Genomic DNA, 15,754 nt, shown 5'->3' with positions numbered 1-15,754 from the left:
AAAAAAAAGTTTCCTGGTTTATAAAATTAGAGGGACTAAAAACATTCTCATTGCTTGTATTGTATTGGCCATATCCATAAAAATGCTTCCAGTTGCTCAGTTTTTCTTTTGTTTAGTTCTTCCCACATATCTTCAATTGCCATAACAGAAGCATTTTTAATCCGTACACCTAAATAAGTCATCTTGTCATGCACCCATAAATATGGGTAATAAGCCAGTTTGTGTGTGGGTACATAATTTATGGATTTAGGCTTTATCTTTAATTTTATATCACAAAAATCTTTAAACTGTCTCAATGTTTCACAGCACCAAGTTTTCCTTTTCTGGATTAATCTGGTACATAATATCTGCAGATAGACAACTTTTGTTGATTACCATACCAATTACATATTTGCATTTCTGGGTCCCTTATTTTCTTTATCAGTGGCTCTAAATGCAAATAACAGGGAAATAGGGCAACCCCTGCCTGGTTTTTCTGTTCAAGCAGTTTATCAGAGAGGAACCATCCCACTTTAATTCTTGCCTCAGATCCGTAATATATCCTCCTAATTCTTGCCTCAGATTGTAATATCCTCCTAATTCTTCATCATAAGACCCTTTTTCCCTGTTTTTCCTACATGAGTTAGGGCATTAACTGTCGCCATCTCGATTCAGTGCCACACTCCCGCCTTAAACACTCATGCCAGACCCCCACAGATCTTCTTTCACATAATCCATCCACTTCTTTGCTGGACATCCTCGTTTCCTCTTATCTTCCACTCCTTCCTCTGTCCCAAATCTTCACCAGATTCTCTTCCGCTTTTCTGCACGTCTGAACCACCGTAATGTCTTCTCTTTGATCTTTTCTGCAGTTGAAGCTACTTTGGCTTCTGCTCTTATGTCATAATTTTTTCATCTGTCCCACAGTGTGCCATCCTACCACCCTTCTCAGGCATTTCATTTCCATCACCTATATCTTATTCATCTGCTCTGCTTTTATTGTCCAGGTTTCTGTACTATAAAGTAGTACTGGTTGCATCACTGCCTTGTACACCATACTTTTCAGCTTCTTTGGCATTCTTCTGTAATAGACTACACCCAAGACTCTCTGCCAGTTGGCTGCAGCTTCTCTGATTCTAGGCTTGACCTCCTCATTCAGACTTCCCTTCTCCTCAACCACCCCTCCCAGATGCTTTAAGCTATTTAGCTGTTCCACTGTCTTCCCTTCTATCTCAGTTCTCAGCTTCTGATTTCCTCTATTTGCTGCCATTATCACAATCTCATCTGTGCTTGGCTTCATCCCATGTGCCTTCAGTTTTGCATTCCATTCCCCTATTCTTTGAAGCTCTTGCTCATTCTGCCTGTAATTCCACCTCCTTTGTATACAGTAATTTTGTTGATCTGTCCCTTCCAACCTGTTTAATTTAATCCACAAGTATGAACAGCAGTGGACTCTGAGCTGAGTCCTGTTATGCACTGTCCCACTGGAAACCTCTCTGAGGCTGAACACTGTTCATACTAGTCATTGGATCCTTGTACATAGCCTGCACTAACTCTACCAATGTTTCTGGGACTTCAGACCACTGCAGTACTGCCCAGATCAGCTTTTTTTGGCCCTTGTATGCTTCTTCCAAGTCTAGGAATGCCCAGTTGGACTACTAATCTCTAGCTTCTTTTCAACTCTCTCACTGCAAACAGGTAAGTTGCGTTGCATCCTGATCTGAATCCAAACTGCATTTTCTATCTTGCATTCTACTACTCTGAATATCCATTTATCGCTCACTCTCTCCAGAACATTCATACAACATGATAGGAGTTTGCCTGTGTTACTGCCCACAGTTGTGGATGTCCCCATTGTTTCTTGTACACTGGCACAAGTATACTTATTCTCCAGTCATCTAGGATGTGCCTTTCTCTCCACATTTCTATAAATACACTCAGGAGCCATTTCTGTCTCACTTCACCCAACATCTTTCATATCTGCTGTGACCTCATTTAAGCCTACTGCTTTCCCTGACTTCATTTCCCTTAGGCACTGTTCTTACTTCTAGGGTGGGCTCCTCCTTTTCTCTCATCGTAGGCTGTTTCTGGGGCAGTACAGCTTCTGTGGGGTTTTCTTCATTCAGAAGCTGCTGGAAGTACCCCTTCCATCTACTTTTGTTGTCCTGTAGAGTGGTGGTCAGGTTGTTTCTGGCATCCCTTAGGAAGGGCGTCTGATAATTATCTCTGCCTTGCAACCTGATATTTCTTTTTACCACCTACTGAGTCACTTTCCAGAAGTTGGTAGCGCTTCCAATGCCCTATTTGCTATTGCAACTCTTTTCTTAGCTTTTGTTAGCCAACTTGTATTCCTTCCTAGCCTGGTTGGTATTTTCTATCTTCCCATTTTTTTCCTGCACTCCTTTTATTTGATCACTTCTTGGACTTCTGCATTCCACCACCATATTTCCTTATGTACCTTATTTCCATACCTGGCTTGGCCACAGATATTTCCTGTAGTCCTAACATGCTGTTTTGAGGTGCTGCCATTCTTCAGCTCCACCCATTTCCTCCTCTTCTTGGGGTGCTAGAAGCCTTTGTAATTCTTTGAGCTGTTGTACTCTGTCCAGTCAACTTCCAGGTCTTCAGCCTAGTCTCTGACCTTGGAGCCTTCACTGACCACTGCTTGCAGCTGATTGTGGCAACCAGTGGTTTATGCTGTGGGCCAACTTTTTCACTGGGGATGACTTGGCAATCATGGATTCTAACCCCAGTCCCTTTTCCTTAATAGGAGGAAGTCTACCAGAGTTGCATGTTGGCTACTCCTTGTATGTGATCTTGTGACTGTCACTCTTTCTGAACCACATGTGTTGGCTACTATCAAGCCATTTGCCAGACAGTCTAGAATGGCTTCTCCTTTATTACTGTTGTCCCACCTCTGTGAACCCAGACAGTCCTCTTATCCTGTTCTGTTTGTCCCAATATGTGCATTCAAGTCACCCATTATCTTCATCAGTTTTTCTATTTCAACTAGTAGGTCCTGCAACTGCTGTCTGTGCACTCTTCACCATCATGACCCTATGGGGCATAGGCTGAGATTATACTGCCCTATCCTTACATTGGAGTCTGCCATGAGTCTCATTAATTTTGATATCCCTCGCCTTCTGAATACAATCATAGGTGGTTACTAGGCTAAGTGCCCCACGGCACTTAAGCCTAGCCAAGTTCAACCTGTGTTCCCAAGGGTGTCTGGTTTAAGCAGACACTAAAATCAGCACCTATTGCCCCTGTCCAAGAGGGACACTGGTGGAACCCCTGGGGTGAATTTTCAGTTGCTTATCCAGTCCAAATTGCAAAATACGGCCAACGAGGAGTGGCTTTAACATGAATAGGAAGCTTGTTCCAAAGGTGGAGCAGCCTCAAAGACAAATCCGTCTCCAGCAAGTTCTGTTGATGTCACATACCAGGTGAAGGTCTTTTGAGTGACCCGTATGCCATTTGACTTATGAATATGCAGCATTTCCATAAAAGCTCCGTCAGAGATTGCTCTATATGCAAGGCACAGGTCATCTCTGAGCAGTCTGGCAGAGTAAAGTGACAATTTCAGTCTGTCCACATAACACATCTTTAAGATCCTGAATTTTCATAAGGAACCTTTGTAGTCTTTCCAATTTCTGCAGATGTTTGGAAAGGAACATGCCAAAGGGAGCATTGTATTCTATTGGCCTGATGAGGGAAGAGTACGGGGGTTTAGAACCTCTTTCTGGAGGCAATGCCCTTATGGGATGAGCAATATAAAATGTCCTTACCACTATGGAGTCTTGGTGGTCAAAGTTGAGGTTGCTGTCAACTTGTGTGCTTAGGGTATTGCTGCTGGTGGTAGTTTGCAGGAATATCACCCTTGCTGAAGGGGATGATCCATTTTTTTTTTTTTTTGCATTAAGTTGAAGACTATGACTTTGGTACCGGTCATTAGTCTAAGACCTTCTAGCGGGATATTGACATCGCTAGGGATTTCAGTGATTACTCCATTTACAGCCATCAGCAAACTGTCAAATTCCTTTAGTTTTAGCCTCTCACCACAATTCCCACAAATTCTAGCCTGTCCCCCTCCTGAGTAGTAGACTCTGGATGCCAAGCCCTTACTGCCCTGTCCTTCCATCTTGTCTCTTGGATGCATAATGTCCAGCCTCCTCTGTATCATGTCATCCACTTTCAAACTGCATCCCGTCAGTGAACCTACATTAGGTGTAGCAATTCTCTGTTCATGTCTGGCTTGCTGACTGGTTTTATGTCCAGCTTTTTCTCAAAGCTATCCCAGGTAACCCAGGCCTGGGCAGCTAGACACTGTCCAACCAGTAGCTTATTGATTCAGGGTTGCCTGGCTTTATGGTGGGCACACACTGGCCAATAGGGGCACATAGACTCCTCCATTAGTATGTGTCCCTGGCGTAGGTTGGAGTAGGCCGGGTCCTCAATCCACTTATCACTGTTAACTACCCATGCCCATTTTGGTGACATCAGTCAACATCACCGAAACACCTAGAGCCATATTTTAGAGTAGCTAGCCCTACCCCTGCACGCAGTCTGTGATCTGTGTTCTGAGGATACTGTGCACCACAGTAGATGCCCAGAGTTGTTCTGTACTACTCCCCCCCCCCCCCAATAGGGCACCATGTAGAGTCCTAGCTGCTGCCCACAGCTCCATCCTCCTAATCAAGTTTATTTTATTAGGTAATGCAAGTGCCTCAATTGCCTTACTCCTGCAATCGCTGCTTACTCTTGTCTGTTACTTTCTCTGCATAAAGACCCACTAACTGTGGCAGTATTGTATTACATTTTGCTTCCTTCTGGATTGTCATTGTTCTAATGTTTCACATGTTTGCCTCCTCTCCACAAAAGCACACGGAGCATATCTGTCAATGTCTGCAGCACCTTTGCCATTTTTATCGAGTACAGACTTAACACTTTGTAATAGTTTCTTAAGCACTAGGCTAGCTGCCCTTGCAGGCCACTTTAAGCATAGCAGATGTCCCTTTTTGTGCTTGAAATAACCTATCCCCTTTTGTATATTGGCCTGCCCACTCCATGGTTGATTATACATTACCCCGAATAAGAATAAATGGCATTTACCATAGATAATTTGAGGGGACCCATGCATCAATTAAATTTGAAATGGGTGGGTATGAACTGGGGTGGATGGGACTTTACTGTCCTTGGGTATTGCAGCCACCACAGTTTCCTACCAAGATATTGGTACTTCCCCTCATTTTAAAATGCTGTTAAGCAATATCTTCTAGATTTTTCACTTACTTCCTCTTAAGGAATAATCTGTTTCTGGGGACTTGACTTTAGTATACACTTAACTATTTTATGTCATCTCCTCCTGTAAGGTTTTGAGCTTAATCTACCTCTAACCGTGACATAATTACATTTTCCATGTGTGCTGTTTGATTTCAACATTTTCTGCTTTATATACACTTTCATAAAATTGAAATCTCTAAAACCCCTAAATGGGGTCTGTGGTTATTTTTCTTGATATGCTCCCTAGGGTTAACAACCCTTACTGGAAGTGGCCTTTTTGTGCTGTTAGAACTTTGCATCTTTGCTGAATCTTCCATACTTGGGAGTTCATTCAGCATATGCTGGTCTTGCTATGATCTTATGTTGCATGCAAGTGTGCATCAAGTGGCTGCCTTTTTGCTGCTGGTAGTTTAGGTTGCACCAACTCTCATCCTTAGTTATTATCTTTAAAGTTCTCTGGTTTAATACCTCAAGCTTAAATGCAGGTGTTTTTGTTGTTTAGATGCCAAGTCCTGCACAAGTGTCAAAGAACATGTGAACTACTGATGCAACTTGCAGCATACAAATGTTAGAGGTAAAAGTACCTGACACTCCCCACCTCACTACCAGGCAGTGCAAGTTAATTTTTTTATAGGGACCCAATGTACAACCCTTTGATTATAATCAAAGGGCTCAATAAATGGATTGATAAATTTCTATCAAGCCCTTTTAAAGGTGCCCATTTCTGAAGTGGCCATTAGTCCTTGTATGTGATCAACTCAGACAGTTAAACTTGTCTTTAACTTAAGTCTTCTGCTTCAGTGAAGATGGAAAAAGCCTGTAGATGGCCCCTGCTTAGTTGATAGAAGCGCATTAACAGTTTTGGTCATTGGGTGATTCCTTGAGTTATCTGGTCAGAAGTTTATCCTTTGGGGGTGGAGATGTTTCTCTGGCTTTTTCCTTCTCTAGGCCTAGCAAGTATAATAGCCAAAAATGAGAGTCCAGTGGGTCATCCATTATGGAGCTCTGTCCCTTCCGTTTCTCACTATCTGCTTGAATTTGATCATGTTAGTGTCAAATCTGCACCCTTAGTGAACAGGACATCATAATACAGCCATGCTTAGTATAAATCTCATACAGCCATGCCTAGTATAAATCTCATGTCTATATAGCAGTCTGAAGTCCATCTCCCAGCATGTAACCATTTATATAACACTCTACATGGTCATTAAATGCTTAGCCATATGCATGGAGGCAATGCTTGAGCTTCTCTGCTGGTGCTGTTGAGGAATGGGTAATTCAGTCTTGATAATATGTAGTCAAAGGTGTGCTCGTGTTCCCAGCCTGAAATTGGTGATCTACCTACAGTGTTTCTGTGATTTAAGACGGACCCACACACTGTAAATATTACACAAAGTAAAATGTAGACTATATTGGAATTCTGTTCAAGTAGTCCAGAATGAAAAAGTAATGGGTTAAAAGGAAGTCTTAGTGGAACTAATGCAAACAATCAGACTTTTGCTCAACTATATCAGTGGCATAGTAAATACGGACTAGTAGAAACTTGATGCTTGGACAACTTTCTTGTTAGATTGCATTTCCATCATAGTCAGGAATTACTTCTGTCTGACCAAGTTACTCTCCAGGAGAATATCTTAAAAATCCATAAGTTATATTACCCAATCAAATGAGGCAAATGTGAAATAAGATTTAGGGATGACCCAAATTACTTTCAGGATTAGCAGAAAGAAAATGTCAGTTGTGATGCCATAAGATGTAGATATTAATAGCATTGTGGGTAGTATCTTTGATAAATCCTAATGAAACACAGCAGGGGATGTTAAATGGTTAAAAAGTCTTGTGTATATATATATATATATACATGTGTATATGTGTGTGTGTGTAAATATATATATAGATATATATATATATATATATATATATATATATATATATATATATGCATGTGTGTATATATAATATATAGAATGGAATGAAGTAATAGTTAATGCTTTAACAAAATGATGTTCATTTTAGACTGCTTAAGTGTGCATGTATCTGAGTGCCCTTGTGTGTCAGCCTGGGGGAAGATGGCACTATATAACTAAATTTTAATTCTGTAATATCACATGCAAACTGTTGAAAGGATACAAGCAGTGGAACTATTTTGTATCAGAGTACTATACATTAATGTTTGGAGGTGTTTGTAGCTATTAAAATCGCCCATTTTTCTAACTGCAGTAATGTACTCCAGGGTGAGCATTATAGAGAAATAATGGACCTTCCAGATCTCTGCCTGTGGAATCAAGCCTCTGAACACAATGGGGGAGGGTCATTATTTCCATGCGGTATTATTTCTTGCTTTTTTCTGGGCGCTGAGCTTGATTCGATGACTTGTGCAGGTACCACTGTATTTACTCAAGTGTTACTTAATATAGACTGAAGACATTACCTTCATAGAAATTTACAATTTTTGCTGCGTTACTTGGTCCAGTTCCATTCAACTTGCAGAATTCCTTCAGAGTTTTCCCTCCACAAAAATGAGTACATCAGAGTAATAATGGCAAGCATGTAAAAAGCACAAAAAACTTGCATTTAAACGTCAACACTGGAGCCAAACCGTTTGCTTTTGAAAGTGGTCATATATTTGTGCTATGCAGATAACTGGAGGGAAGAAACTTGAGCAATGGGCTTTCCTGTCTTCAGGAAGTTTGCTTTGCTGCCTTGTAACTTGAAAGAAATCTGTACTCTGCTCTTAAAACCTTGCCCATCTTAGAGGGGCACTGATAAATAGCATGAAAAAGCTCTGGAAAAACTGAAATGCCAGTACTGGTGTTAAGTCCATACATTATCAGCAGTTAGAATTTATAGGATATGTGCAGCAAGACAGTGCTTCAACGCAAGTAATCGCAGATTCCTGTATGTTCCTCAAAACCAGTAATGGTAGAGGCTTGCCCAAAATGAGCAACCTTTTGACTTGCTGTAAAGTGTATTCCACTAGATGAATTAGTCTGGTCAACTGATGATGTGGAATAAGTTGCCGATTTTAGGGCAACCGTGCCTTATAGGAAATCAAGTAATAAAAAAATTGCATTTTTTTCTGAGGAGAGGTTTAGTGCTTTATTTTCTGAGTTAATGTAAATATGCGGCAATTTTAAAAGTGAAGATATGGACATTCAAGTTGAAGGATATGCCTGCAACATTACTAAATACCCATGGAAGGAATGAAGTTTTAAAATCACTAAGCAGTGTGCTTTTGTTTCACTTGGGCAGCTTGCTATGTCTGGCTATGTGAGACAATGGTACTGTTCTAGTTTTGTCACTTCATAATGCTAGGTGGGTTTGTCATACTAGACACATTTCGGAATAGTTTGTGTAGTGTGGCAAGAGTATTTGAGCTAAACAGTGTAATGGGAAGCAAAGGGTACATGGAAGTGGTCGGGGAAATGTGCACTTGTCTAATGATGCTAGCTTTTTAACTTGCTGTATTTTTTTGAATTGTAGAGAATGAAATCAAATTCAGTACCTTAACCGGTTTGACTAACTTGGCAGGCTTTTTAGGTTTCCTTATAAACAATTCATATTACTGGCCAGTAGTAATAGCTAAACATCTCTAAATGCATACAGTTACAATATATGTCCTGTTTTTCTCAGCTATTGCATTCCCTAGAGAGGCGAATTTCTGATATTACAGATGTCATCCAAGCCCCTCAGCCACCTTCACCCATCAGGGAGCCCAGCTTTGAGACTTCAACAGTAAGTTAATGTTTTAAAATGGATGTTATAGAGCATAATATATAAAAAACATTTTTCAATCTTCAAATGTATTACTTTATTATTTTGTCATAGCACTGGTGGAGAGGGGCACTTTGTACAAGCCTTTAAAACATTTTGCATTTTGACTCCTGGTTCACATTCATTTTAAGAAGCAAGCAAGGTTGATTTTTGTTTCATTACTTTCTGATTTAACCCGTTTCCTTCAGATATGTCTAACCTTACTTTTCACACCTGTTGGGGCATTTCTGGAAGAAATCAGACTGTTAGTCATAACTGTGGGTGTTATGTGGTCACACTTGTAATGCATAATTGGTGAACTTGGTTTTCTATACTGCTTAGTGAACTTGAGTTTCAAGTCGGAACCATACTTTAGGAGAAGGCTGTGTAGGCCTTCTACATTTTTGTAAGACATTGGATTTGAATGCTGTAGCAGTCTCATCTAGCTACCAATGTCATTCCCTAATCTGAAGTCCTTCGGTTTTTAGTTGAGGATCCAAAAGAAGAAAAATCCAGTCTGGCTGATGCTCAAACTTTGGAGCCAGGCCCATCCAGTTCTCTGTTCCTTGACTCCAATTTCAGGAGCAAAAAAAAAAAATGGTCCTGCTTTTAACTTTTTTAAAACTGCAGCAAGAAGGTTTAGGGATGCCAGTACAGAAATGAATACTGATTTACTGCACAACCCAGCACACCCCTTAAACCCTTTGTGCAGTCCAGGATTACTTTGTTCAGCACATGTTTTACATATTGCTGACTTGCCTACCTACCACTTTTCTACCAGTACTGTTTCTCAATGTTTCTGTACACCATGTGCATTTTTTGTTCCGGTGCAATTTTCTGTACTGCATAAATTAAGATGCATTAACCAAATGGCGCTCCTAAAGCTAACCTAATGCATTTAAATATAAACGGTGGAGAAAATTGCACCTGAGTAACAATGCTGCACATGGTGTACAGAAATATTGAACAATAGTACTGGTACAGATTGCGAAAGGTTGCTACTGGTGATACTGTTACTGATATTGCTCTAGACTGAGCATATGTGTTGTAAATTGATTATAATCACTCCTTATCTAGCCAGTTCATAAGTAACTTGATATCTATGTAGCCTTGTAGTTTTCAGGCCAGTCTGTCATCTGCATATTTGAACAAACTTATCTTAATCCTGTTGCATGTTGCCTTGTGTGTAGCACTATCCCTGTGATCATCAACCCCTGTTGGTACCTTTATTCTGTGTAGGCTCAGGGTGTGATGTCATCTCCCACCATCTCTAAGTACCTCTCATACTTTGGCCATCCCTGACTACCAGAGATCTTCTCTAATGCACTTCATGTATCTAGTGGCTGTATGCCCTTGGTTCCTTTTGCCTAAGTTATCGGTGTTGCACACCTGACCATGCCACTGTAAACTCTAAATATCTGTGACTACCATTAATTCATAAGTGTGTGGCATCCGTAACAAACTGTCTAAAGCATGTGGCATCCAGAGTAAAACATATGATCAACCAGATGGCATCTGTACCAGACATCTCAATGTGATACTGTTTACTTCTGCTGTGTTTCACCCTGGAGTGAAACTAAAATGCACTACATTGCTGTTCATACTTTTACTGTATATTTGCTAGGTTGTTCCATCACTGATGGCATTTATCTGGGGTTTTCATTTCCTCTTATTTGTTAGGATCTCTGGTGCGGTTCAAACTGTTAGACTGCTTATACAGATATATAAAATAGATCTGGTGTGCAAGCTGCTTGTAGTTTGATCAGCCAATATGGCAAGTTCAGTCTACTATTAGGAGTGTGTAAACTGCCTTATACGTACCTGATGCTGCTAGATCATCCTACAATCAGAGTTGCAGATATTTTCACAATCGGAAGACCACCCACTCACCATATCACTGCCTAGTCCTCAAACTAGTCTAGCCATACCTTTCCACAATTGTTATGAGACCTACATATGCTGAGGTTGTCAATCACACCCCAGAACCTCCTAGAATCATAACAAGAAAGGCTTGGCCACAAATAACACATCACTATCAACTTCAGACTTCACATACAGAATAAGGTTGCATTTTTCACGGTCACAAAGCTACAGACTGTTAACCTTCCACTAAGTTTGAATTCAAATAGTAATATCCTAGTAATCATTGTTGGGCAATGCAGATTCTTCACTGAACAGGCTGGAAAGGAACAGGGTGTCATTCTTCTGTTTTGCCTGAGGCAGATTTGTATAATGAGGGTAATTTTAGTCTCTTGTACCAGGCAAATAACTACAACTTGGTAGGGGCCATGTGGGTGACATTTGGGGCACTCATTCTAGAGGGACACAAAGAATTGTTGGATGTTGCTGTGCATGGCTAATGCAGGTAAAACTCTGGTACTCAGATTCAAAGAAATATAACTAGGTAAGTAGTGATGGGGGGTTCAGTATGTTAGCTTGAGGCAAAAGAAATTGACAAACATACTTTCTTCAAGAGGGATTGCCTGCACCTTTTTTGCATTGGCATACTGACTTAAACATTTACTGCCCACAGTGTCATTTTAGGCAAACTCTGCCTGCTGTTTATCCCAACATAGCTTTAAACGACAATAGAAGTCCAGCTACTGACCACGAGGCTGCTTTGCTCAGTCAGGTTACCATTTCTTCGGGCACTCCTGCAACTTGAAGCCACCCCTATCTGTGTGGTAACAGACCTGGTCAGTATTAAAATCACTCCTTTCATGCCATGCAGTATTCAGCATGTATGCTTTCAGGCCTATGGGACACTGCTGGTATGTCAATGTTTTTCTAGAAATAATGGTCTGGGGATTCCCCATGGCCCACGAACTGTACTTTGTAGATTAACACACTCTTTTTTTTAAATCACTGTGTATCCTCATAGCAATGGAAAAAAAGCTCAATATAAGCTGAATTGACCCTGAAAATAACCTAACCAGTATGGCCTTGGATTAGACAGTACTTCACAGGATTTTCTGTAGCAAGTCCTGCCTAAATTCCGCCCACCATTCAATAATCTGTGATGTCTTAGAAAAGTTAAGTAATCATACCAATGGTGGCATGAATATTCGTTGTCTGTAGTGTACAGTTTTCCTCAATGTGGAGCGATCTCTGAGTTGGTTTGTTTGTAGGGGGTGTGGGGGTGCAGGGGGGCTTGCCCCACTGCAGAAATGAATAAAAATTCTTGGTTATTCCACAATCAGAAATGTGTGCATGATCAGCAGTCCATGTATGCATGAGATTACACTGAAATATGTATGGCTGTCAATCATTCATCTTTTTCATACCATGACATGTCCAGTTTACTTGTCATTCACTGAGGCCACACCCACCTCTGTGCAGACCAGCCTGCAAGGTACCATACCAATACAAAGCCACCAGCATCGCCTCCTGCATCACTTTTATATGCCCTTCACTCATTACATCTGATCTAGGTTTGCCACCTATCTATTTTTTTCCTGGACTATTCAGAAATCAAACTCTGTACAGTGTTTTCCAGACTACCATACAATTTCAGGTTTTCTGTTTAAAAAAAATGGGCTATCAGAGTTTATATCTGCAGATTTGCTATGCTTTTTTATCAGGAAAAGGGTGTTCACCATCTGCTGACATTAAATGGACGGGAAGTGGGAGGAGTGGAAATGGGTGGGGTTATGGATGGTGCGAGTGGTGTGGCTTTGCTTCGATTTTAGCCACAATGAAAGTTGCCAACCCTAATCTTAATCATAACTTGCTTTGTGAAAACTTTAAACACAACACCTCAGAATTCAGGAAATGTAAACAAATCTGCTGAAACTTTCTGAACTATCAAAATTCTGTTGTAATGTTTGTATATTCCTATGCAGCCACTGAGGGTACTTGTATCTCAGAATTTTAGTCACTTCAGAGTAAGCAAAGTCCCCAAAACCCCAAATATAACCAAGCTCAAAAGTAAACCACCTGGGGGGGTCTGCCCATATTAAACTACAGTAATTGCCAACATCTAGTATGGAAGCGCTAGTTAAGGTTGAGCTTTTAATTAAGGTTCTGTTTCCTGTAATCTAGGATTTGAGTCCATTTTGTCTGAGAAACTCTGAATCAGACTCTTGGATGATTGGAAATTGAGCTAGGTACCTCCATGGTCAACTGGGTTGTGTGCTAAGCGAACAAATTCCAGTCTACCCATATAAAGGACTCTATCCAAAGTATCCGTAAAAAAATAAACTCTACCAAGAAGGTCAAAGCTATACATGAACTGAAAATGCAACTGAAAGTAAAGCTTAAAGGACTTTTCAACTACATTAAAAAAAAAAAATGCCCAATAATGCTTTCAGCTGATTCATAATAAAATTAGCAACATCTTTCGGTCAAAGTAAGCAATGAACTGAACTTACAAGATTGCTGCACGTTGATAAACAGATTAATTTCAGCTCTCCCAATGTGAAAGAGAAGAAACTGAGAAACTAGAAGAATCTCCAGTAGTGACAGGGGGAATAAAGGATAATAGATTGTGTTGCAGTAAGGGGCAACTGGCATCGGACGCTAAGTATGCTGGCATGTATTTGTATTCCACCTAAAACTGCTGTTATGCAATTTAAGAAAAGTTTGGGAAAAAATCTGCTTTTAGCACATAGTATTACTTGGTTTGGTGACTGGAACTTGATTTGCAACAATGAGGATGTATCAGGGGAACCTCTAAGGTAAAATGCAACAAGATTTTATTTCTGAAATGTGTAGCAGTGAATTCGGTAGTAGGAACCTGGAGAGATTGCACACATTTTGCAAGATAAATAACTTGGCTAGACAGATTATTTCAGAGGAAGATGCATTTAATTAAAAGGCTTGACACATCCAATAACTATTTCAGATCAATCGCCAATAAAAAAATAAGGTAAAAATTCAGAGTAATTAAAAATGAGACTTGGGTGCTTTGCCCACCTACCTGTTAAAAAGAGCAATTTAAGGAATGAGTAGGGAAAATTTCAGTTGAAGTTAGAAATTACTCCAGAAGTTATAGCTAGTGAGTGGGAAAATGAGTGAAGTTTAAAAATAGGTTAGAAATGAGAGGTGGTTAACAAATTATTTAGAAGAGCTTGCAAAAGTTAAAATACTGCAGAATAAGGAGAATCTTGCAGAACAAGGAGGCACAAATGCAGACTGCTTAAATAAAATAAGGGTGCATCTGGATAAATATACATGAGATTCGGTGTTTTTCATCTGATTGAACTATCGGTTGTTGGGTCTTACTGGTTCTGCCCTCTACAGATTCTGAAGCTCTTTGTTTCCAGGGCTATGACTCCTCCCCAAGCCATCATTCCTAGAACTACACCCAAGCATCTGTCATCTCATTTGCTGCTTGGTGTTCAGGCGCATCTTTGAGAGCTCCTGCTTATATTATTGCTCAGGTGTTACTGTGACAGATTTTAGATTTTTTCTAATCCTCCCCTTAGAGATGTTGCTCTTCATTTAATGTTTATGGTGTTAGTGCCTTTTTGTAGATTAGGTATCAAGTGTGTGCTGCTAATGTTAAGTAAATTAGGATATAGCAAGTTTATGTAGTGTGCTGGCTGTTGCTGCTTATATTTACAGAAATTTGCTATTGTAGTTTTAGTATAGTCAGTTTTTAAGCCATACTTAAAGTTTTAGGAACTTTACTGTGTTTTCTGCAGTAATGGCGGATGGGTCAGGGTTAGAAAAAATATATACGGATTGTGGGTACAAGCTCCCATCCCAGGACCCACACTGTTTACTGTTTGGGTGCTGCCCATCTTGATAACTCAGGCCTCTTTTACCTCCTGTGTTCTACAGACTGTAAAATAGGGACATTAATCCTAACATTAATCATTAAGGGCCCCTTTCCTCTTAAGAGTCTGTCATCCCTTCTACTTCTGCCTCCTTGCCCACCAGAAAGGATAAGAAGGCCAAGAACAGACAGAAAAGGACAAAGAATGAGGTTGAGACGAAAAGACAAAAGAAAAGGAAAAATTGGACACAGATAAGCCATGCAACACTCCCAAGATCTCTCGCTCTTCAGGATCACATTCAAAGTTGCCACAATATTGATATCCAGAGTAGACAGTTTCTCAAATTCATCCAGTTCCTATGTCCCAGTTCTCCCTGGAGCCAGTGAGTTCCAGACTACACTCAATCCTTCCGGAAAGACTGTACTTCAGACCACCACCTGTGACATTGTCATCCCTGTCATAAAGAACAGTGTGTCGACAGGATGATAAAGTTCCTCAGAATGTGGATTCAGCTGTGATTTCTCTCAGAACGGTGGTCTAGGAATGTACAGAGTGCTGGGCCATCTAACCTACTCTCTTTTCTAGTCTCGGTCTGTTCCTCTTACTTTGTCTTGGATCCGCTCTGTCCTGGAGCACCTTTGTCAGACCGGATGGTACAAGTGACCGACTTCAGGTTCCCTTCCTCTTTTGACCCTGATATATTTGGATCTGGAAGAGTCTCTGAGCTGAAACTTTGTAGCTGTGGTTCCAGGGGATGGATAGATACCAAAGGTCATTGCAGTCTGTCCTCGGTGAGTCGTCTCAGGGTCCAGGCCTTTTTTTATTTATTTTTCCCCCATCAGGTTTCCTTCCTATAGGAAGGCAGAATGATTCCAGAGGAGCTGTAAGCATTATCAGTTTTTAAGGCTTTTTGAACAGGTCCTCTTGATGCTGAGTGGAAACGTGCATCTATCCGTCCATTTGGTTCCATCTGAATCGGACTAGAATCCGCTTCAACTTTCCATCTGGTCAGAGACTGT

General features: G+C 40.5%; 1 protein-coding gene across 3 annotated transcripts in view; it reads left to right on the top strand.

Annotated features, from left to right (window-relative positions):
* LOC122802746 (glycogenin-2-like) overlaps positions 1 to 15,754 on the top strand; it is a 1,303,570-nt gene that overhangs the window by 767,751 nt on the left and 520,065 nt on the right. For all 3 annotated transcript variants that reach the window (XM_044072514.1, XM_044072513.1, XM_044072515.1), the window contains exon 13: positions 8,896 to 8,997. In XM_044072514.1, coding sequence (XP_043928449.1) covers positions 8,896 to 8,997 — 102 coding nt within the window. The remainder of the gene's footprint in view (positions 1 to 8,895; positions 8,998 to 15,754) is intronic.

The sequence above is a fragment of the Protopterus annectens genome, chromosome 5.part0, assembly GCF_019279795.1.
Source record: "Protopterus annectens isolate FY-2018-M chromosome 5.part0, PAN1.0, whole genome shotgun sequence".
Lineage (NCBI taxonomy): Eukaryota > Metazoa > Chordata > Ceratodontiformes > Protopteridae > Protopterus > Protopterus annectens.
Note: the sequence above shows the minus strand (reverse complement) of the source record. Positions and strands in the feature narration are given on the sequence as shown.